Genomic DNA, 24,284 nt, shown 5'->3' with positions numbered 1-24,284 from the left:
CCTGATAAGTTTGACGGGAATACCACTAAACTCCGCAAATTCCAATATGACCTGTGTGTGTACTTTGAATACTATTATTTAATTACCTTCTTAGCGGATAAGATTGAATTAAGAATCCGCTTTGCAGGAACCCGAATGGAAGACGCCGCTGCCGACTGGTTCACCTCGATCCTTAAGGATAAATAAAAGCCCATTGACCAATAAATATAACTTACTAAGGATGTGTTCACTAGTTATGAGGAATTTGAAAAATAACTGGAAAAATCTTTTAGAGTTACTAACGAGGCTTAGGAAGCAGAGAAAAAGCTTAGAGACCTTAGATAGAAAGGACTATGTTATAAACACACTTCGACCTTTATCCAACTACTTACTAAAGTTAACTGGACTGAGGAATTGAAGAAAGAAATGTATTACTACAGCCTGAAGCCAGAAGTCAAGGATGAGGTCTATAAAATCGACAGACAAGCCATAAGCTTTATAGATCTCACCTAAGAGGCAACTAAAATTGACAATCGACAATGGGAAAGAAAGCAAGAAAGAAAAGCTGAGAAAAGTAGAAACTTAGTTAAACATTACCCTTAGCCTAACCAAGGAAAGAAACAGGATAACTATGTCGCCAAAGACAATAGAACTCGACCTGGAAGAATGGATATTAATAACATTAGCCACTGAAAGTTCACTGGAACTTATAACACCTGTGGTAAGAAAGGCCATAAGGAAGCAGACTGCTGTTCTAAGATGACCTGTGGATTCTGTAACAAAAAGGGCCATAATAAAGCCCACTGTTATACTAAGAAGAACAAAAAGAACTCTGAGACCACTAAAGATAAGGTCCAGATAGACGCAATTACAGAAATACCCCATAATTACCTTAGCTAGACAGCTTACTACAACAATTCATGTCTTGTGCATAAAAGCAGTAAGGAAGGATCCGGATACTATCTAAGAAGACCACGAGCCAAGGAGTCTCACGAGCCTGTATGAATTAATACCCTTAATTTTTACGAAAAGAAATGTGAAGATTGCAGCTCCACGGAACCTTATTCCATCCATGCACTCTATAAATACTTATCTTACAGCTCATGGAACATTAATTACATATACGAAAATAATAAATTAAAAGAATAGGAACTCTTAGATAAGGAAGCCAGCGAGAAGGATGAAATCACTTATAACGAAAGCGGAAGAATCAACGAAAGTAGCTTTTGTATATCCGACAGAAAATATTAATAATGGATTAACACCCTTCTAGACATGCACCCTTTCGTAAAATATAGGGAACCCTTAGACCCGAAACCAGTTACTTTCAAAGATATATATAACAGTAATGATTCTGATGATAACGAATGTTATTAATGCGGCGCTCTAGAACCCCGACATAATACAATATGCCTAAAATATGAAGGAGAATACGGATGCCCGCTATGCATGTTAGAAGAAGAAGAACACAAATATATAGGATGCGTATACTGCAAAAGCATAAAAATTCCACACCTATGTAATAAAGAAATGCGCAAATGGAAGAAATACTAATGTGAAGTCTATGAATCAATAGACCTTAACCATAACTGTAATAAATGCCGCACCTGTGGATCCTATGACCCTGAATATGACTGCATGTATATTCTAGGGGAATAAGCAGAAGAATAAAAAAGATAAGAGGAAAGACAATAATACCTTAACGAAAACCCACCTTGTAGGATGACCCTAGAAGAGGCTCGGGAGCAAAGCAGACTTACTAAAATTAACATTAAAAGAGCATATAATTAAGTTCCCATCCAGGACCTCCTTGATGCACTCGATGAAGACTGCGGAATATATAATTGGAAAAGATATGACAATATTTACTGCTAAATATATATCTTTAACAAACTAGAAGATTAGCATAAATATTGACCAAAATAAGCCAAGTATAAAGAATGCACAATAAACCACTTCCTAGACTGTATAATTATATACTGCAGTATATATAGAAAAGAGAAAAGCTAATTTTATTGGATTACCTGAAAATTAGCGTAAAAGGGCTATAATTTTAAGAATTATCTAAACCGAAGTCAAAGAAATAAAAACCTAATTAAAAGATATTACTGTTTAATTAAGGATTGAAATGAAGAATTGAAGTGCTAATGGTGCGCAAAATACTAAAGCGTTATATGGGACTAAACCCATTTAGACAGCATTTAAATTGACTTAATTGGAAATAATAATAAGAAACTATGAATTAAAGGATATATTAATTAATCCCTAGTTATGATATACGTGGACAGTAGTGCGGATCGTAACCTTATCACTCCCTGAATGGTAAACCTACTTGGACTACTATACGCTAAGAAAAAATAACCTATATATGTGTCTAGTGTCGCTACACCTAATGCCGAGATAATAATTAATTACGAGACTGATTATCTCCTAATTACGATTGCCGGTTATACTAAGACTATTAAGTTTGATATTATGCCTCTAAGCAACTGCGACGTTTTGCTTAGACACCCCTGGTTGAAATAAGGTAACCCACTAATTAACTGGAAAACTAAGAAAATACTCTGGGAAACAGACGTCACCCCGGAGCTGTGACTAAGCCATGGAGAGGGTAAGGAAGGCGAAGACGCGCCTACAGACCCAAAAACAAAATCTTATGCGCAACGAAACTAAGAAAAAATAGAAAAAACGAGAATGGAACCTAAGAAAAAGGTTAGATTTAACATAGAAAAATTACTAGTACTGCCATAATATAACCACAGATAAGTTAAAGGAGAATAAGTGCGCATTAATAGAATTATCGTATAAATAAAAATAGAACTACAAGCTCTGGACAAAGCACTGTCAGAAGCAAAAAGAAAAGAAAAGCTAGGGGAATTAGAAGAAACTCTCCTAAAAGCACCTCGATAATACTGAAGGAAATACAGAAAACTGTTTAGCCTAACATTGGAAATAGTACAGCCACTTTATTTACAATGGGATTATTGCATAGATCTTATGGACGGCAAGATAATAAAGTTCTTTCTAATCTATAATCTTAGTGAAGTAGAATTATAAACACTCTGAGAATGGATATAAGAACAATTGGAAAAAGGACACATTAGGCTATCTACATTACTAGCTGGATACCCTGTTATGTTTGTACTAAAGAAAAATAGGAAACTTAGACTAGTTATTAACTACTGATAACTAAATAAGATTACTATTAAGGATTGAACCCCATTACCGCTCATCACGGAAATTTGAGACCGCTTAACCGGTGCAAATTGGTTTACTGCCTTAGACCTTAAGGGAGCGTATAACCTGATTTGCATCCGCGAAGGGGATGAATGGAAAATAGCGTTTAGAACACGCTACGGATTATTTGAATGCCTGGTTATGCTATTTAGGCTCACTAACGCACCAGTAACATTTTAATGAATGATTAACTATGTATTACGAGCATATATTGACAACTTTGTGATTGTGTACCTAGACGATATCCTTATCTTCTTGAAAACCCTTGAAGAACACAAAACACACGTCCACAAAGTATTACAAACACTATAAGACGCTAATCTCCTAGTGGAATTAGAAAAGTGTTATTTCTACGTTTAAGAAGTTAAGTTCCTAGGACACCTGATTTTACTAGGATAAGTCTGAATGGATCCTGATAAGCTTAAAGTAATCCGAGACTGGGAATTTCCAGAGATAAGAAAAGGAATGTAAAGCTTCTTAGGCCTAGTAAATTATTATTAAAGATTTATTAGGAACTATAGTAAGATCGCTAAGCCACTTACTGATGCCACTTGACTTGAAGAAGATGAAAAAGGCAAGAAGAAACTAAAAGATAGGAAACTCGCATATAAACTAGAAATGAAAGCAGCGTTTGAATAACTTAAAAATGCACTTCTCAGTGAACCTGTGCTTATTATGTATGACCCTAATAAACCATTGGAAATTGAGACTGATTTATTGGATTTCGCCATTGGGGGAGTACTTATATAGAAAGATAAAAATAGGAAAAACTATCCAGTAGCATTTTTCTTGCGAAAACTATATGGACCAGAGCTAAGATACCCTATATATGACAAAGAATTTATGGCAATTCTTAAAGTATTTAAGGAATGGAGACACTACTGTTTGGGAAGTAAGTATAAGGTTAAGGTTTACACCGACCACCGCAACATTATATACTTCACTAAGACTCAAAAACTCTCCGCATAATAAACTCATTACTTCAAAACACTATTAGACTTTAACTATAAACTTATTTATTGCGATAGCACTGCTAACGGATAAGTAGATGCTTTAAGTAGAAAAGAAAAATACTTTGAAGAAATTCCAGAACTTAAAGCCCAGATTTTAAAGAAAAATCATTAAGGAAACTATAAACAAATACGGGTTAATACTCTATTTGTTGTAGAAGAATATAACCCTATTCTTAATAAAATAAGGGAATGTGTAGCACAAATGGAACCAGATGAACTTCTAAAAGAAGTAACCATTAAAGAAGGATTGCTAAAATGGGAAGGAAAAATTTAGGTACCACTAGAATTGCAAACTAAAGCAATCTAAGACTTATATCGCAGTATAATCGCAGCGGCACACTGTGGTGTTTGTACCACTTAGAACCACGCTATACGCTATTATAAATTTCTAGGAATGAAAAATAAAATTTCGGAAGTTATTAAGAAATGCGATATATGTAAGAAAATAAAGGACGAAAGGCATTAGCCATACGGAACATTATAACTAATCCTAGTTCCGGAAAGGAATTAGCACACTGTTATATTTAACCACATTACTGACTTGCCTAAGTTAAAAGATCCACTAACTGGAAAATAATTTAATAGTATTTTCATGGTTGTGGATAAACTCTTGAAGTAAGCATACTTCTTACTACACGAGAAAGCGCATAACGCAGAAAACTTAGCGTATCTCTATATAAGATATGTATTTATGGAATATAGAATGCTGAAAGAAATTATATCGGACAGAGGAAGTACCTTTGCATTTAAATTCTAGTAGGAATTAATGGCTAAACTCAGAACCCATTATAAGTTAAGCACCGCGTTCTATCTATAAATAGACAGATAGACAGAACGGATAAATTAAGTTATCGAAGCATACTTACAATATTATATTAACCTCTAGTAAGATAACTGGGTTGAGATGTTACCAGTCGCACAGATGCAATATAATAGCTTTACAACGGAAACCACAGGAGTTACACTGTTTTACGCTAACTATAGGTTTACACTAGAAGCCTATAGGCCACCTTGCGATGGACTAAATGCGGACAATGCCCGCATACTTATAGAAGATATGATCTAATTACAGGAAGAACTTAAAGTTTAACTCAAATTCTTTAGGCAGCGCATAAAGGAATACGCTAACCGGATAAGGATTGAGGGACTAACCCTTTAGGAGGGAGACATGGTCTACCTACTATAACATTCACGCAATAAAAAATTGCTAAACATTAAAATAAATAGGCTAAGTGATAAATTAGATTTTAGAAAACTTGGACCATTTAAAATTTAGAAAAAAATTAGCGAAGTTAACTATGAATTAGACTTACCTGAAAACATAAGGCTAAAAATAGCTATCTTTTATATATTACTACTTGAAAAAGCACTAGTAGACGAAGAGATAGGCGAGCTAATTATAGATGAAATTATTGTCTAAGACATTGAAGAAGAATATGAAATTAAAAAACTACTTTACATACAAATAAATAAAGAAATAGAAGAATGGGAATACCTTGTAAGATAGAAAGGATATAATTCCAGTAAAGACTGTTGGGTCCTAGAAAGAGAACTTAAGAGGAACGCCTAGATGATTCTGTGGGAATTTCATTGGTCTCTAGGGGTGGAAATAATAACGGGTCTAGTTTAAAGGCAGACCAATTAACAGCGTTAACGGACTGGGACGGGCCGGTAACGGTAGAACTAGGCGCCAATAGGACAGCCTGACGAGCGGCCTCCGCTTCCTGCTCCTTACGCTTAACCCGCTCTAACTCCTCTAAATCATTGATCCCTTGTGCAACAGCATGAGTTATTTTCTCTAACTACAGTTGTTTCTGTTTCCTAATACGCTTGATTTTAGCATTAATAGCTTTTTGTTGTTCCTCCGCTGCCTTTAACTTATCCTTAAACTGAGCATGAAGGGAAGCGATTTTTCGCAGCTGAGCAGTAGTAAGAGGATGAGCATTATATAAAGATTTGTTATCCTTTATACACTTAGTACACTGAGTAGAATCCTCTTTAGATATCTGACATTCAGGGAAATGATGTTTCTTCTTGTTTGAATAATAAGAGTAATCCTTTATTTTGACAGAATAAGATAAAATAATCTCTAAAAGAATGTTGCGACGCTCTGTCTTGGGATGAGGCTTTTTTCGAACACCTGTTATAACTGTTAATATGTATATATCCAGATGATAAAAGAATGAAGGAAACTAATAATAAGGTAAGAAGGCCGGAGTGGATACTTATACCTAAATAAGCAAGGTCTTAAGGATAAGACTAACAGGAGGGGAGTATTGTGTCACGACCCAACACTTATGGTCGCGACAATGGGCCTACAGGGTAGGCGGAACCGGAATAACTTAGGACCGGGCAACCAATTAAAGAAGGATTGAGAATTAACTTCTCGATCCACCACAAGATCGATAAAACAAACATTGATCCTTAACCAGATCAAGGAACATTTTCTCAATCCCATCCAGACTAACTAAATATATAAGTTCACTTCTCTACGCTTATTTAAATAACTTAGATAGCTAGTTGTTAACACAGAATTAAAATTGCAACACACTCTACACTGCTTACTATTTAGTGATATTTATTATTTACTATTTTACTATTGCCCATAGATCTCTTAACTAATCCGCTAATATAAACTATAGACCAGGTTTATCCCTTGGGAATCTCACGAGCCACTAACTATTTAGGATATTAGTGACTCAGGTCGTCACAGTTTCTATTATAGTTATTTAGTTACTTAGGTTAAATAATTTCTCCCTTTTCCTTAGCGCAGTAGGTGTTTAGTTATTCTTTTTATTCTTTAATAGTAGCTTTTTATTTAATTATAAGATATTCTAAGGTCTTAATGTATGTAAAGAGAGTGTTAATTACTTATTATTCTAGGGTAAGCATTAGTAGTAGTGTTTATTGTGGTTTAATAGGGGTATTTTAGTTTATTGTAACGATCTGTTATACCGTTAAGCCAACAGGGCAAAAGATTAGGCCAATAATCGCTATTGTAGCAATTACTGTAACGGAACCAGTGTCTTATAAAGGGATCTATCTGTTACGGAGGACCAGGCCGTGACACGATTCTTCCCTCCCGGTGGGCTTGTCCTCAAGCCCTATAGCTTGTCTTTTCTATAGCCCCGGAATAGCTGTTCTAACCCCTAAGGCACTACCTAAGCGCTCCCTGTAGCACTGACTATAGGCCTTATTAGCAGCTAAGAGTGTGATTCTTAGTCTTGTAACACGCAACAAGCTGGAATCGAACCCTAGGCCACCAGCTCCTAGCGATTATCGTGTAACGATCCGTTATACCGTTAAGCCAACAGGGCAAAAGATTAGGCCAATAATCGCTATTGTAGCAATTACTGTAACGGAACCAGCGTCTTATAAAGGGATCTATCTGTTACGGAGGACCAGGCCGTGACATTTATTGGGTCCGCTAGTGGCTAAATGTTAGCTATTATTATAATATTGCCTGTAGGTTTAGTAACTGTCTAAATAAGAGTTATTAATGTGTAATAACCTAAGTTATTAATATTTTAAATAGTTAATGGCTTATGAGATTCCTAAGGGATAAACTTAGTTTATAGTTTATATTAGCGGATTAGTTAGGAGATTTATAGGTAATGGTAAATAGTAAATAATAATATTACTTAGAGAGTAGGCTGCAGAGTGTGTTATAATCTAAATTCTGTGTTAATAACTAGCTATTTAAGTTATTTAAATAAGTGTAAAGAAGTAAATTTATATATTTAGTTAGAATGTTTAGATTATTAAGAATTTTAATAATCCTTGTTGTGGATTATCTTATAGGATTAATAATCCATGGGTTGGATTATTTGGATTATTAGTGATCTAAATGATCCTGTAATGATTGGCTGACTGGTCCTTCTTTAATCCGGTCTGGCCTACCCTGTAGGCCCATTGTTGCGACCATAAGAGTCGGGTTGTAACACCAATTAGTATTATAGCTAGATGGATCCGAGAGTTGCGATACTGATAAGAAGAATGGCGACGAGTGGTAACAATATCACAGACTTTATTATAGAGCCAAAGGCACTATTAGACATAACTAACAACGCCATTGTATCTTGAATTCAAAATCTCCCAAGCGTTAGGCATGTAAAGAAGGGAGTGTTGCTTCTATCCTAGATCGAAATTTATATAAAAATGCCTAATTGCCTTTTCCATCGGGCCGAATTAGCTAAGATGCTTACTTCGCTGACCAAGACATGGAAACGCGGTCAACTAAGCAAAACAGCGGATAGCATGATGAGGTTTCTGGCGTTTTTTGTTTCTCTTCCTTTACCCTCAACTGAGTAGGCATAGGCGTACAACTCCTCAGACATAATGTATCGCAAATGTGCTTAATCTTTGAGAAACGAGATAGGTTTGATCAGTATTTGCAGGCTCTTATAGATTGGGCTAGTGGTTTATCTGTATAGCTGCACTATAAAATTATAAGAAAGCGTTTCTAATAAAAGCAGCGAACATTAGGTAACTAGCAGTAATACGGAATAATTGTCTCCAGATGGCATAATGTGACGACGATTAGTTAATCCAGAGCGAGCTTTTATTGGCTAAATGTCCAATGGACAATACTAGTGTCCGGTAGTGGTGTTGGGTCCCCACGACATTGGTGCAAAATAACCAGGGCCGATGGTGAAGTTGTGGATATGCTGCACTGTAGTGACATGACAGTGGACAGCAGCGGAGAAGCATCCGCCGTAATTGTTATAGCCGCTTAGAATATCGTGTTCCTATCTAGGTAGGCGGGCACTGAGGTATGCGGAGTATATCGCCTAATTGATCTTTTTGACTGCCTGTAACTTCCTGTTTGAGTTCTTACTCCCAAAGCATATATAACTTTCTCCAGACATTTTATGATTTTATGGGCGATGAGCGAACCTAACTTGTTGGCACAGTCTCAATCGTGGGAGTATAATCGCAACGGTTCAGTTTAGTTACAGCTGAAGAATATGCTTTCTTGTTAAGATTGCTTTTGTTATTTCTGATTAGGTTTTGCATGCATAAGCATCAATCGCTCTCAAAACGGAATATCCCACTTTAATCCATTTGATGTGACTTTCTTTTGCAGACGCGGAATAACCAGACTATCGTGCAATCGGGAGTTTGTAAGAATTCGTCGATTTGAGTTGATAACATTAAAATCCAATAATGCTGGAGATCTGGCGTTGTATATTTTAGCAGCTCATCAGAGCGTAACTTAAATAACATTTCACCGGCCCAGACACTCTTTTGCGACAGCTTTTTGATCACCCGGAAAAATCCTTACCCATTAGTCTTTCCAACAAACTACACTAATGCGTTCTGGTGTCATTGCACAGGATCTAAAAGGCTAAGAAAAGCGAGGACCATTGTCCATATTCATATCTATTCATCCGATCAAAAGTTCCATTCAGGCTCATAAGACAGAGCGGGCGGCTCGGCGGCGAAGCATGGCAAATAGAGAAAATAAGTCAAACGCAACGTGAGAGCCGAGGCCTCTCCCATTCATTGTTGATGCAGCCGTATAGATCGTTTAGACCGTTTGGACCGTATATGCCCTCAAGGCGCTACCGCGGATCATTTGCATTGATATTGGGTTGGGACAAGCACAAATGCGGCAGTAGCCCCGCCAAGCTATCAAACGATCCTCGCCGCTGGAGCATACATCCCTGTACCGGAATCAATATAGATTAGTCGCAGACGGCACTTTTGATTCCGCGTGGCTAGAGTAGATAACGCCAGGGATGGTGGGTGTGGGGGAATCGTTTCGCCTCATGCGAGAGAAAAGTACCCGTAGCTCAGAGTGCTATTGATTCATGGCCCCGGTCTGAGGGCAAATCATCGATTGCGAATCCTACAACACCGACTGACATGCATCCATCAGATACGTGCATTTGGCGTTACTCCCAGTGATCGCCATGGGACTGAAACTGCGTCAGCATACGTAGGAAGGGGCTGGCACAGGCTTCTTGGTCGGTAGGAACGCTGCAACTCTACAGTCGCCATCGTAATCGCCGATGAGGGCCGATCGCCTCTCCCTGTCCTGAGCGTTCTCTGGTCTGTGATTCGTTATCTCAGCATGGGCCATCATACCTGCCCTTACAGCTGAGCTTGTCTCATCCAGTGCCTGGGCCTCGGCAAACTTGCGCTCATCGCCCGGGGAACCTCTGAACACTTAGTGTCTCGCGGGCGATGGAGCTTTTCTTTGATTGCGTCCTTCAAACAGATAAGCGTTATCGTTGCCAATACATTTCCAATCGTATGGATTGAAACGCCAATGGTCGCCTCAGCGGAAGATAGCGATGCGGCCGCTTTGCTCAATCTTGGCAGCTCACGGCTCCGCACCGTTATTTAGGTGGCTTCAAAAAGACCCTTCAAGCCAATAATCACGCCACCGGGAGCTAAAACACAGCGAGCCAGGAACGTTTGTCTGTGGCTACGGCCCGCTACTTATATAGGCAGAATGGAGACTCAGCAAAGACAGGTTTGAAGAGAGAGCGTGTGACCGGCTAGCCAACATTGGAGTGTCACTATTTGGGCCGGTCACATAGATAAAGACGGCTGCTAGTACCGTTGCTACCTAGTGATGTTCCCAGATTCTATATTTGAACCACGACGCAACGTGCTGTGGACACGCCAAGATCCGGCCATATCTTTTCACTCCTCCAGGACTAGCTAGCCGCTCTGTGGAGAGATGTCTGGGCGATCGCCAACTCGACCTCACCTGCCAAGCGCTGCAGTTTAGGAGATTTTCTGCCGTCTTCTCTCCTTCTCGCTTAATGTCTGTGCTCCTTAATAATTTCCCATGTCAAATGATTCTTTCAAAAGGAGAATTTGTGAGCATCTGTTACAGGATAGAATAGCATTCGGTGGCATTTTTGGAAGCACTAACCTGTTACTAGAAGAGAATGGGCCGGGATTAGAGCAATTCAATTTACTGCAGTTGAGTGGAACTTATGATGTAGAGATAGATTGATAGTGGACATGGACTGTGAACTAATTTAGAGCAAGACAGCCTTGTAAAACATAATGTGATAACTGCTTCAATACAACTAGAAAACAAGAACGACTGGGTGATATCTGTTTTCTGTTCTTCAAGGTCTTCAAGATATCCATACATACGGACACATGCAGGGCGAGATGACAAAGGTTCAGCGTCAGCGAGGACTCACTTACAGACGTACCTAGTCCAGTGTAACTTCTATCGCCACTTGTGGACATGTTTTGCATTTAGATAATCCGCCCAAGCAGCTTACAGGGCATTGATAACAACGGCAAGACCTCGGTCAGTTTTGGCTCTAAGAGAGTAGCATCTATCGTGTTATACCATGATATCTTTTGCGGTATTTTCCGAGGCTAGATAAGATTCTTCTCCATAGGACGTCCCAGTGTAAAGTAAGTACATGTAGTGTGGGCTGCACCCCAGACCATCTTATGAGGATCACCCTTCAACGCCTTATTCCTCCCGACCGGCTAGCTATCGAGCGATAATACCTTGCCTAATCAGGATGTTCCCCGCGTCGTTCGACCAGCGACCTGCTTATTCCACTCTTTTTACTGTCCTTTTGTAGCACGCTATGGTGTCGCACTTTTGTCTCACTGGCTCGTGATCCAGAGCAGCCTTGTTACTTGTACTTCGTACGCCACTGAGGCGACCTTGAGCGTGCCGTTTTCCGTCAAGATTGTGTTGCATGTGTGGCCCCCATTATACCATCTTGTCGTTTTACGCGTGCTTTAGCTGGGAGAGAGCAGGTTCCGACGGCTCAACTCCACCTTCCAAGGGTACACACCGGGCCTAGATCACGGCTCGCAGAGCAAAAGTTCTCTGCAAGGCTAAGACCTGGGGTGCTACACAAGATCCCCAGGGGATATGAGTCTGGCTGATAGGGAGTGTGTGTTTCTATGGCGCTTAGAGATAAGGAACTCGTCTTTGGCAGTAATTAGATCTAGTCTCAATGGATTCGGTGTAACCTCTAGATGTACACCATATGCGGCTGATCGGGATGTGGCGGTAGTGGTGTCAGTAGCTGTGCTCAACCATTATAATAATACGGCTGGTCCAGCCGCTCATGAAGGGCTTTGCTACGTCAATCCTCATGCCATACGACTTCTCGTCCTAGAGTCCCCTCACCTCGTCTTTAGCTATAGCTCTGCAGCAGTTACAGCTAGAGAGCAAGGCATCATGGGTTCTCAAGAAGCCTACATCGACAACTCCGTCGAGAGGGATACTTCCTCCCCTGAGCGGCCTGTCGATGAGAAGACGACTTACCCAGGCACGGTCCACGATGTCGACGAGGTTGTGCATGATCTTGCCGAAAAGCTCGGTGATAGAGCTGGTGGCACAGCTCCCATAGATGATATCGAGTACGTCATGGACAAGATCGAGACATTGACTGTCCAGGAGTGCAAAGATATCATTGCAGTACTACTCAAAGATCACGAGTACGACTACAACTTCTCCAATGCCCAGCGCGAGAAGCTTGCAGCTTTGGCTGAGGGGCCCTCGGACGGACAAGATCCTGAAGAGTGGGAGCTGGAGCTCAAAACCGAGACGGCAATCAACAAGTTCTACTCGCCGTACCCCGAGGTGCGCGCTATTACGACGCCGACAGACGATCCTAATATTCCTTGCGAAACTATCCGTGCCCATCTACTCGGCTATATTTGGGCGGTCCTTGCGCAGTTCACCAACTCGCTGTTCAACTCGCGTTTTCCATCAATTACGCTGACATCCGCCGTTGCACAAATTCTTCTTTACCCATGCGGCTTGCTCCTTGCTCTGGTGTTGCCAGACTGGGGCTTCACCGTTCGCGGCCAAAGAATCTCGCTCAACCCAGGCCCTTGGTCGTACAAAGAGCAGATGCTTGCCACAATCATCATTGATGTTGGACTTACATCGGCTTATTGCTTCTGGAATATCCAGACTCAGACAGTTTACTACAAGGACAAATGGCTGACTCCTGGATATGGCATTCTGCTGCTTCTATCTACGCAACTCATGGGCTTGGGATTCTCAGGCTTGATCCGTCGCTTTGTCGTTTACCCAGCGGAGGCTATATGGCCCAATATTCTTCCTACAGTGGCTCTTAACAGAGCTTTGTTGGTCCCTGAAAAGGAGGAAGTCGTTCACGGCTGGCGGATATCTCGCTACAAGTTCTTCTTCATCGTCTTCTGCGCCATGTTTGTTTACTTTTGGCTTCCAGACTTTATTTTCCCGGCTCTCAGTTACTTCGCCTGGATGACGTGGATTGCACCTAACAATTTCAACCTCAACATCATTACTGGCTCTACAGTTGGCCTTGGATTCAATCCTATTTCGACCTTCGACTGGAACGTGATTTCCACGTATTCGCTTCCGCTTGCGTATCCATTCTTTGCATATTTCCAGCAGTTCTTGGGTACGGTTTTGGGTGGATTGATTATTATCGCATTGTATTGGTCCAATGTCAATTGGTCGGCATATCTTCCCATCAACTCATCCGGCATCTTTGACAATACGGGCCTGTCGTATAACATTACGAGAGTTGTTGATCCCAACAACGGTTTCCTCAATGAAACTGCCTACCAGGAGTACTCCCCCGCCTTCTACAGCGCAGGAAACCTGCTCCTCTATGGCGCATTCTTTGCTTTCTATCCCCTCACAATGGTCTTCATCTTGCTTGATGCTTGGCGACCCCTTCTCAAAGCTTACAAGTCGACGGCAAGAGACGCCGTCAACTCGACAACCAAAACCCTTGTTGGTGTCAAGAATGCAACCGTGTCGATTGTCAGGGGTAGGGTACGTGAAGCTGGTCGCCACCTGGCCGATATTCTCAACAGCGATTCATCGATATATGACGGATTTGATGACCCGCTGACACAGCTGATGCGTAATTATCCTGAAGTACCAGACTGGTGGTTCTTGATCATCGCACTCATTGCGTTCATTTTTGCAATTGTCATTGTAGCCCACTGGCCCCAGCTCGACACACCTGTCTGGACAGTCTTCTTTGTCATTGGATTGAACCTGGTCTTCCTTGTTCCAATGTCCTACCTTTACTCAATCTCTGGCACAACCGAAGGATTAAACGTTGTCACGGAATTGATTGTCGGTTACGCTTTACCTGGTCACCCCGAAGCCTTGATGTTCGTCAAGGCCTTTGGATACAACATCAACGGGCAAGCAGATACCTATATCTCAGACCAGAAGATGGGCTTCTATGCCAAGCTACCCCCGCGCGCTATGTATCGTGGCCAAGTATTGAGCGCCATTATCACTGCGCTTGTTGCATATGGCGTTGTGCAATTCGCTGATAACGACATACCTGGTATTTGCACTCCAGAGCAAGTTTCTAATTTCAACTGTGCGAACGGATCGCAAGTATATTTCTCATCGTCTGTTGTTTGGGTAAGGCGCCGCTCCCTTTCTTGAGCTCAGCTTATAGGCATCACTGTACTAATATCTTCCTAGGGTGCAATCGGTCCCAAGAGAATCTTCAGCCAGATTTATCCGACCATGAAATATACATTCCTCTTTGGCTTCCTGCTCGCCCTTTTCTGGTGGGGCCTTAAGCGCTTTGGATCCTATGCTCGCGAGGGAGTCCGATCTGTGTTGCCGGCTGTTATTTTCAAGCCCCTGAACCTGGTTGTTTTTACGCCCATTTCATGGCTGAAGCACGTCCACCCTTCGCTGGTAATTAACGGAATGCTTTTGTGGGCGCCTCTCAACCTCACCTACTTTACTGGCGGCCTTTACTTCTCTCTCGCGTTTATGTATTATCTGAAGAGATACAAGACCGCGTGGTGGGAAAAGTATAACTATGTATTGGCCGCCGCACTTACTGGTGGAGTTGCGTTTTCAGGTATCATCATCTTTTTTGCCGTGCAGTATCACCCGAAAAGTATTAACTGGTGGGGTGTCAACGTTCTTGGGGAAACGATTGATGGTGGCGCTCGACGTAAAGCTCTGCTCACTGAATTGCCTGCGAAGGGCTACTTCGGCCCTGACTCATGGTTTTAAGCGCAAGGGCAGAATAACGTGTTTATGAAGTGATGATTTTTAAGGCGAACTATGGGGCGGGGATAGTGAAGACCAGTCTTTACCTTTGTATGCTAGTAGTACGAATACCCAGACATATCCTTTACATTGGAATTGAGACTCCTAAAGCAATCTTCAAACGCTGTATGGACTGCGAGAACTAATATACTACTAGCCGTACTGTTGGAGCAGGATGGGATGGCTTCCGTCACGGTTTCACAAGTACAGCTCTTGGTATCCTTCAGCTAAGGCTAATCATTTCCAGCTATGTATCAACTTTAGCTATAGAAGCTCATCCATTGGATTAGGTAGTAGTTTTCAACACGCCGCACCAGCCTACCCCGCTAATGTCGGCATCCATGGAATACCGAGCGTGCAATCATGAAAACCCAGCTCTGCGATTCACCACCAGCATCGCTGCCTTTATGCTCGGCACACATATAGATTTGCGTGCATATATCTAGTACTCTGGGCTTCGCCTTGTTTGCCAATTCACTTTATCGCTGAATTGCCCAGCATGCACTCCTCTGATATCTTTGCCTCTATCGGCGCAATCGCCGTTGCCGCCCTCGCCTTCAAAGCTGCTTCCGCCGGCGTAGTCTATCTCCTCCCCTCAAACCTCAAGCGATATGCCCACGTTTCAGGTGATGGCCGCCCTCCGTGGGCGCTGGTGACGGGTGCATCGGACGGCATTGGCCGCGCCTTTGCTGACGAGCTCGCGCTGCGAGGCTTCAACGTGGTCCTTCACGGCCGCAATCAGGCAAAGCTCGATGTGGTACAGGATGAGCTGGAAAAGAGACATCCAGGGAGCGTTTCGGACTCTTATCGCGGACGCCAGCACGGTGCAGTGCGTGACTTGCCCGCAGGCTGGAGAAGCTCGGTCGCAACATTCAGTCGATTTCAATGCCATCAAAGACGCGCTTCAAGACTTGCATCTCACCGTTTTAATCAACAACGCGGGCGGCGGTTCTACAAACCCCGTCTACCTCTCACTGGGCGACTGCTCCGAGCGACGAATCACTGACAACGTCAGTGTCAATGCATTGTTTCCCCTGCAGCTGATTCGCGTCCTGCTCCCACATCTGGCACTAAACTCACCGGCGCTCATAATGAACATCAGCTCTATGGCTGACGCAGGCTTCCCCATGCTGGCTTCTTATGGCGCGAGCAAGCAGTTTCTAATGACCTTGACGCGAGCTATAAATTTGGAATCTGCATTATTGGGACGAACTGACATTGAGTGCCTTGGCGTCCGTGTTGGTAACGTTACAAGTGTATCGCACAATAAAGAGACTCCATCGCTTTTCACGCCGACAGCCGAGACGATGGCTCGAGCTGCGCTGGATCGAGCTGGCCACGGGCATGTGGTTGTAACCGGACACTGGGCACATGCGCTGCAGGGGGCCAGTTTGACGTTTCTGCCTTCGTTTATGGCGAACAAGATCATGGTTGATGCTATCCGCGTGAGGTGGGAGGCTGAGCTTAAGTCAAGCTAGAGGACAATAGCTCGGGAGCTGGAAGCGAGATAGATATACACGAAAAGGAATTTACCGGGTTAATGAAACACATGATTCAAATAGCATTGGATCTTCCTTCAACAAAGGGTAGGAGAAAGTCTATGACACTAGGTAGCTGCTGAAAAAAATATGCCGATGGGATTCTGAAATGGCATCGTAGTGATAGGGACGCAGTTACGCTACGCCCCTACATGAACGTGGGATTTGGTAAGATGGATAAGAGGTTAACAAGGAAGATACCCGCCAAGATATCGGATTGTGTAATAGTTTCTCTACTTGAGCATGCCTAAGTAACCAAGTCAGAATCTATTTGAGAGCAGAGATAAGCACAGCTGTGTAATTAAAGGCCAGCTTACCAATGACAATGCTTTGGGGATTGAGTGTTGCTCCCCAATAGCCCAAAGTATTTCTCTAGCCCAGCTCTTTTGGTCGTCTGCCAGGCCGGGAGCCGTAGAGACGCAGAATAGAGGCCAGATCAACAGCAGAGCTTGTGTTGTTCTTATCTGTGATGCTTCGGGGCGCTCTGATGCTGTCTGGGAGCATAACCCAATATAGGACGCGGTGATAGAGCAGATGCCCTCAGCTGCTTCTTGTATAGTGTGCGATAATGCTTTAAACTCTCTTTTACTGTGATAAGTCGCGCTTGCATGGAGACAATGACCGATTTTGAGTAGTACTGAAGATGTCATCATCTGCAAAGTATAAAACTGAATCCATTGCACCATAAAAGCGTCTGTAAAAAAAGTCACATTAAATGGACTGAGTACACATATTACAAAAGGCCTTCGGCTTACCATTTGGAAGGTAGTTTTGGGATCCCTTATCCCTTTGGTTGACGCAGTGAGGACTGCCCTGGCCAATGTGAATCATTGAAGGCCCGAATCGATCGCCAATCATGATAGAAAACAGATCCAAATGTTTGCGAATATGCTTAATTGATACTTGCAATTTCTGTATGTCTAGTTTCCGCAAAGGGGGCGGTGAACTGTGCGTAACAGCATCAATCTCGGCGCCCAGCTTACGAAGCTGAAGCTTGACGATATCCAACAGCAAAGACGCTTTCTGCAAGCCATCTACCGTTGATGGCTCCAAGGCTTTGTGAACATTGATTACTGAATCTGAAATCCGTACTGCCTTAATCAAGGTAAATTTTACGGTGTTATCCGGTACTTGCTGAAGTATATTTAGCAGACCACTAAGATGGGTCTCCCACGTTTTGTCTGCCGGATCCAAGTTGACAATCATCTATATTCGACAGTAAGAATAATGCTGCACATAGCGCTGATTGAATTTAGCCTACCTCATATAAAGAGAAATGGAAAATGGGAACTAATAAGGCCGACGAGAATGGCCAGATCGTAAGAGCTTCTCTAAGCTGCCGTGTAGCAGAGCCGTATCTTTGAAGCAGGTCTTTCCGTGTTTCCATAGTCTGCATAGACTGCCGAAGTGAATAGAAGGCGTTATTCAGTGTCCCCAGCATAGACAACATGACCATGCCAAGACGCTCTTTCTCAGTTCTTGGCTCTTTATGAAATTGGTTCCGAATGACTCGAGGGACAGTTATTCTTCCATTTTCAGAGGCCGCGCGGTGGCAGAATTTATCAATATATGATTGAGTTGCGCTGTCATCTTCCTTGGAATGACTGAGGCCTGGTAGAGGACACAATCCAGTCAACTGGCATGTAGCAGCTGAAGGATGTAGCATTAAAGCGGCGTTTGTACAACCAGCCTTTTTGTGAGTGATATTCGCATGGATATTATAACCCAAACAGACTCGTTTAGACTTTGTGCAGTTCAGGCAAAACGGACGTCCATAGTCGCATCGAATCCTCCTCAACTTGCAGGTGGTGCATCCTTTACTGGCGTGACCCGGATTGACCATGACGAGAGAAAATGTGTGCGCAAGTCACGCTGTAAGAACAGCTTCAGAAAATCAGGAAAGGGGTTCACAATGTTTAGTCCAGCTGATAATGATGGAGTCCTCAGTTAACCCTAGACTTGCCTGCGGTTTTCGTTCCACGACGGACAAAGAGAGCAGAAGATTGGAGAGTGAACGGAGATCGTGCATACCGGGAGGATTGTGGACACAGCTATGGGTGATCAGCGGAGCATTCGCGCTAGTGTTTTCGCAACGCTATCAGAATTGGGCTTAGAGGCTCTGCCTGTTGCTGAAATGGAACCCTGCTACCTGTAAGATGGAATAGCCGTCTATCGCCTGCGCTCGTGAGATGCAGCGCTAGAATTCTCGCAAGCCACTTGGCTTGAGACATTTTCATCATGAAGTCTCGCTTTTTTATTTGGAGGATATTGTCAGATTATGACACACTCTAGGCAGCTTTTTGACGGACCCTGGATCGTTTACGGCGTTAGGAGTTTGCTGCGGTGGTAATCGCTCCTGATCTCCAGCTGGACAAATATATAAGGACAGTTATGGCCCAACTTCCAAAAAATTGCTTTATGATTCACCATATATTAACACATTTTTCATTCTAACTTGAGTGTTTCCCACTGGTATAGACTCCTACTTTGTGTACTTAGCTGATCATGGCTCTACAACCCATCGAACTCTGGGGGCATTGGGGCGCACCGAATCCATGGTAAGCTTTTATGAACAACGAGAGAGCCTTTCGAAACAAAGTGCTTACTATATCTAACAGGAAAGTATGTATTATTCTTGAGGAACTTAAGCTGCCGTATGTAATACACCAGCTGGAATTTTCTCAAGTGAAAGAAGAGCATTATGTCAAACTAAACCCCAACGGACGCTTGCCTACGATCAAAGATCCGAATACCGGTATCACTCTATGGGAAGTGAGTTTTGATTCATTTCAATCCCTTGAATCATGGCATAGCAATCAAGAGACTAATAAATACGCAAAGTCGGGTGCCATCATTTTATATCTGGTGGAACAGTATGACAATGATGGTAAAATCTCGTCCAAAAGCGCGCCCGAAAAACACTTAGCACAGCAATGGCTGGCATTTCAGATATCTGGTACGTATACTAAATAGCCGGAATCTATCTTGTTATACGATGACTGATCCTTGTCTAAAACGCGCAAAGGCCAGGGACCCTACTTCGGCCAAGCTACTTGGTTTGCTCGTTTCCACGCTGAGAAGCTTCAATCAGCTGTTGACCGCTACGTCGGCGAGATACTTCGAGTAACGGAGGTCTTGGACCGTGCCTTAGAGAGAAATGGGACGGGATGGCTTGTCGGAAACAGTCTTACATATGCCGACCTCTCGTTTATAACGTGGGCTTCGGTAGGCAAAGGATTGCTCAAAGAGCTTGGCAGAGATTCGGAAATCGACAAGTATACAGCATACGCCGCATGGATTCAAGCGATGGAAAAGAAAGATTCGGTTAAAAAGATTCAGGACAATATGGCCAAAGGCCGAGCTGCCCATGGCTTGTGAAAGGCAAGGAAATGATCGACAAAAAGCCGAAGGTAGTCATTACTATCGCGAGATGCCAGGTGCCAGGCTGTAAGTAAAAAAGGACCGAGGGGAATGTCAGCTGTCTCGGTGACTGTGGAGCAGACCGTTTCGCAGGGGACGAAGTGCTGCAGTGCTTAGATAGCTTATTAATGTCTGGGTGAATATATTGCCGATAGACTCGCCACTCACTTATTCCACAGGCGCAAGATGGCTCATGCGAGAAAGCCTCAAGCCCTTACCGCTTTGTACCTGCCGATCATGCCTTTGGCCGGTTGACTAAAGCAGCTGCCCATGCCGTAAGATCATCAAACTAAACTATAACTCAACGCCAGACAGTTATCCTCTTAACAAGTCCTTTTTAACTTACAAGGCTTGCCAAATAGTAACAAATGCCTATCAGCGTAACACGAAGATAGTAATGATGACAAAACGAAATACCAAAAACCACTGATTGAATCAGGAATCTTGGCGCTTATCCATCACACTCCACTGATAGCCAAATTTTGCTGGTTTACTCTGACTCAGCTGCAATACACGATGTAGTATTTGTAGCTGATTTTTCGGGCACGGGGTATATTCTTTGCAATATTCATTCCTTGGTTGGTAATTTTGTTAGGTAAAATATTGCTTTAATTCGAAAGTCTTCATAGAAACAGAGGCATCGTGATGTATGGGGCATTTTCGTGTGGTATGGATGAGGTAGCATCCGACCTTAGGCAGAAACATCTGACCTTGAGCAACGCCAGGGAGTAACGCAATATCGAGCCGTAAATAATGCTCAGCGTTAAGGTAAGAGATATTTCGTTTGCAGCTTACTGTGGGCTGCAATCATAACCAACAGTGCAATCAAATTGCCCGAATTGTGATAGCTTTAAGGGATGTAGCATCCGGGGGTTAAATTGCCGAGTATAGGGAATGCACATATAGTATGTGGGTCGGAATGTTCCATATATAACTCCAGCTATATTCAATGGCTACCGTGCTTATTCTTCAGTAGACTTAAAGATACTTATTTTTTACAAATGTATATTGGCCTTTATCATCTTCTTGTCGTGGAAGTCTCCAAAATGCGTTCGCTGTTAATTTTGAGTCTGTGCCTGGCGGCAGTGTCGAATGCAGTCGCAGTCGCCTCATTAGCTCCTACCTCATTCAAAGTTGATCTATCGTCGGGAGTACCTCATATGCTTGACCTCATACAAAAAACAACTCTTCCAACAACAGAGGACCCAGCTGCTGTAAACAGCTATAATATGACTGAAACGACAGGGTTACCGTTGACTACACTGGCCAGTCTTCAAAACGAGTGGATTAACGGATTCAACTGGACAGCTGAGGAAGATGCCATAAATAAGTATATAAAAGTCTCAGTGAGTTTTACGGATTCAAACTAACGCAGGGTAGATATGATCACTTCCTTTCAAAAATAGGAACACAAACTGTGCACTTTATACACCAAAAGTCATCATACCCTAACGCTATTCCCATAATCCTCTTGCATGGATGGCCGGGCTCTTTCTTAGAGCTGACTCCATTACTTGATCAGCTCATGCTCAGTAATTCCAGCCAATCTTTCCACGTTGTCGTGCCGTCTTTGCCCGGTTTTGGATTCTCTTCTCCTACTCCTAAAGACTGGACAATAGCCGATATCTCTACGCTCTTCAATAATCTAATGACTCAGGTGCTTGGCTATAAAACATATGCGCTACACGGAACCGACTGGGGTAGCGGCGTCTCATTCGACATGTATGATTCATTTAATGCAACCGTCAAAGCAGCACACTTGAACTTCCTACCTTTCAAAAGTCTAACACCAGCACAACTTGCAGCAGAGAGCTTTGTTCTTCCTTCGAGCGCAGTGGCGGAAGAGAAAAGGGCAATGGACTTCCAAGCCAAGGGTGCTATATATTTTGCTGAGATGGCGACACGAGTAAGATTTACATCACCATTATCAATGAAGGAGCGTTGAAACTAATATTCGCTTAGCCTAATACTCTTGGTCTTGCATTATATGATAATCCTATCGGGCAGTTATCTTGGTTAGCTGAGAAGTTCATTCTTTGTAAGTAAATTCTTGACTTATTGATGTTATGCTGGCTAATGATCATTTAGGGTCTGATCCTAGGCGAGGAACCGGCCCTTCAACGCTAACAAACAATGAAATTTTGAAACATACTTCATTGTACTATCTTTCAAAGACATTCATTACAGCATCCTATATTTACGAACAAAATCCTACGATCCTTTCAAGTGCCTACCCGTACCGCAAGGCAAAGACTAGCAGTCCGCTGCTCTTTACAGACTTTCCGTACAACATTCAGTATTGGCCTAAACAAGTCGTTGCATCTGTTGGCAACTTAGTCTATTACAATTGTAAGTAAAGGACACATCTATACTATTGCTTATGAAGTTTACTAATATTTCAATAGCTGTTGATTTTGGCGGTCATTTTCCAGCGTTGGATAATGTAGCTGCGCTAGCAGAGGACGTTAGACAAATTGGAAAGTATTACAAATAAGGTGTTTATTTACTTTGATTTATAGCTATAAGTCTTTGTTCCATTGGCATATGTTATACCAATGCCTTTCTCTACAATACGCCAGGTATCTTGACTTATGCTCCGTATAAACCGAAAAAAAATATTCCTTGCATATTAGACGAATTATCGAGATTCTCCTAGCCAACAGTCAAGAAGATTATTGAAACTATCTGGATTTTGAAGCGGGCCGAAATGTCCAACTTGAACCACAATTTGACTAGACCCTGGGATCATGTCTTTTATTTCGCGGAAAACCCTCCGGGGAATGATTTCTTCCGAAGCTCCATCTACAATCCACATGATAGGTGCATGAATAGGATCTTCCAGTCGAGTCTTTATTTGCGCAAAAGATTCCTCATTCCAGTTTGGAAGCGCGCCTTGCATCAAGCCCATCTTTGCCATAAATCTTTCGAAATTGTCCGGATGCGGAGATAGAGCTTCATACTCCGACCTCATCCTGCTTTTCACATCGCCCAGAAAAGGTATGGCAAGCATGCCCTCAATATCAACTTGATCGGGTTGGTAATTGGCACCAAATATCAATGCGCGGTCTAGTTTATCGCCATAGCGCATGGCCAAAGACAGAGCGGTGTTGGCGCCGTCTGACCAACCGGCAACGGAAGCCTTGGGCACCTTGAGATATGCTAGTAAAGCTGCCGTATCGTCTGCAAACAAGTCATATGAGAATGATACTGCATCATCGTCACTGGAGCGACCATGCCCTCGTGTATCGAGTGCAATGACAGGATATCCTTTATCAACAACATGCTTGATCTGGAGGCCCCACCAGTTGGAATTGATCTTGCCCCCATGCAGGAAGACCACGGGGATTTGGCCGCAGCCTATCGGGGGCCCGAATAAAGCGTACCAAAGGTTGATACCATTGATTCGAGTGACTTCAGAGAAGGTCGCATTCGGTAGATCTGGTGTTTTGGGCAACATTTCGTGAGGAGGGATTGTCAAAATGATTCTAAGAGCAACAGTACCAATTAGAAGTCTGGGTTATCTAAATGAGAAGTCGATGACAGGACCATCTATATATACACAATTATGTGATCCACATAGACAGGGCGCACTAGTGCTTCCCTACTCGCGGCGTTAAAGCTTGAAGAACTCCAGGCAAGATATCCTTGATCATCATTCTCAGTTGAGCAAGCTCGTATAGCTTTTTCGTGCTTGTGCGATCATCACCCACATTGGAACCTTCAAAAGTAATTTTTCCCGATTTGATGTTCCTATATAAGCATTGTTACTGAGAGCTTTGTATACTTTTGGCAGAGATGGGGCAACGCTTGATCAACGTTGCAATGTTAAAAGTTTGGTTAGCACGAGCCTAATTGGCGCTTTTGTGGGCGAGATTCTCCAAGGCCAACAGTATTCCTTTAGAGTAAGCAACCACTAATTAAGCTCTCCATGATAAGATCGGTCCGACTACAAATGGTATGATGAAGCGTCTATGAATAGCGATGTTTTAGGGTAAATAGCTAGTGTTTGCATTCGTTGTTTGCCCCTCTTTTTGATCATATAATACGTGCCAAACACGCTGTAAT

General features: G+C 42.6%; 6 protein-coding genes across 6 annotated transcripts; 4 read left to right on the top strand and 2 right to left on the bottom strand.

Moving 5' to 3' along the window:
- Window positions 1–12,408: 12,408 nt before the first annotated feature.
- On the top strand, window positions 12,409–15,225 carry TGAM01_v209189 (hypothetical protein; the record flags this gene model as incomplete). Its single annotated transcript, XM_024550507.1, has 2 exons — window positions 12,409–14,613; window positions 14,677–15,225. The coding sequence occupies 2 exons, from the start codon at window positions 12,409–12,411 to the stop codon at window positions 15,223–15,225; spliced, it is 2,754 nt and encodes a 917-aa protein (XP_024404752.1).
- A 535-nt stretch (window positions 15,226–15,760) lies between these two features.
- On the top strand, window positions 15,761–16,739 carry TGAM01_v209188 (short chain dehydrogenase; the record flags this gene model as incomplete). Its single annotated transcript, XM_018809998.1, has 2 exons — window positions 15,761–16,018; window positions 16,110–16,739. The coding sequence occupies 2 exons, from the start codon at window positions 15,761–15,763 to the stop codon at window positions 16,737–16,739; spliced, it is 888 nt and encodes a 295-aa protein (XP_018656821.1).
- A 208-nt stretch (window positions 16,740–16,947) lies between these two features.
- On the bottom strand, window positions 16,948–18,642 carry TGAM01_v209187 (hypothetical protein; the record flags this gene model as incomplete). The annotated part of the gene is made up of 4 exons (XM_024550506.1): window positions 16,948–17,046; window positions 17,117–17,493; window positions 17,555–18,005; window positions 18,061–18,642. The coding sequence occupies 4 exons, from the start codon at window positions 18,640–18,642 to the stop codon at window positions 16,948–16,950; spliced, it is 1,509 nt and encodes a 502-aa protein (XP_024404751.1).
- A 662-nt stretch (window positions 18,643–19,304) lies between these two features.
- On the top strand, window positions 19,305–20,177 carry TGAM01_v209186 (URE2; the record flags this gene model as incomplete). Its single annotated transcript, XM_018809997.1, has 4 exons — window positions 19,305–19,357; window positions 19,418–19,571; window positions 19,641–19,755; window positions 19,825–20,177. 4 exons carry the CDS (start codon window positions 19,305–19,307, stop codon window positions 20,175–20,177), a joined length of 675 nt encoding a protein of 224 aa, XP_018656820.1.
- Window positions 20,178–21,220: 1,043 nt separating this feature from the next.
- Window positions 21,221–22,713, top strand: TGAM01_v209184 (hypothetical protein; the record flags this gene model as incomplete). The annotated part of the gene is made up of 5 exons (XM_018809996.2): window positions 21,221–21,549; window positions 21,600–22,125; window positions 22,182–22,257; window positions 22,308–22,568; window positions 22,625–22,713. 5 exons carry the CDS (start codon window positions 21,221–21,223, stop codon window positions 22,711–22,713), a joined length of 1,281 nt encoding a protein of 426 aa, XP_018656819.2.
- Window positions 22,714–22,857: 144 nt separating this feature from the next.
- On the bottom strand, window positions 22,858–23,676 carry TGAM01_v209185 (hypothetical protein; the record flags this gene model as incomplete). The annotated part of the gene is made up of 1 exon (XM_018809995.2): window positions 22,858–23,676. One exon carries the CDS (start codon window positions 23,674–23,676, stop codon window positions 22,858–22,860), a length of 819 nt encoding a protein of 272 aa, XP_018656818.1.
- Between the last annotated feature and the right edge of the window lie 608 nt (window positions 23,677–24,284).

Source organism: Trichoderma gamsii, assembly GCF_001481775.2.
Source record: "Trichoderma gamsii strain T6085 chromosome Unknown Scaffold_43.2, whole genome shotgun sequence".
Classification (NCBI taxonomy): domain Eukaryota; kingdom Fungi; phylum Ascomycota; class Sordariomycetes; order Hypocreales; family Hypocreaceae; genus Trichoderma; species Trichoderma gamsii.
This window is presented reverse-complemented; position numbering and strand designations above follow the sequence as displayed.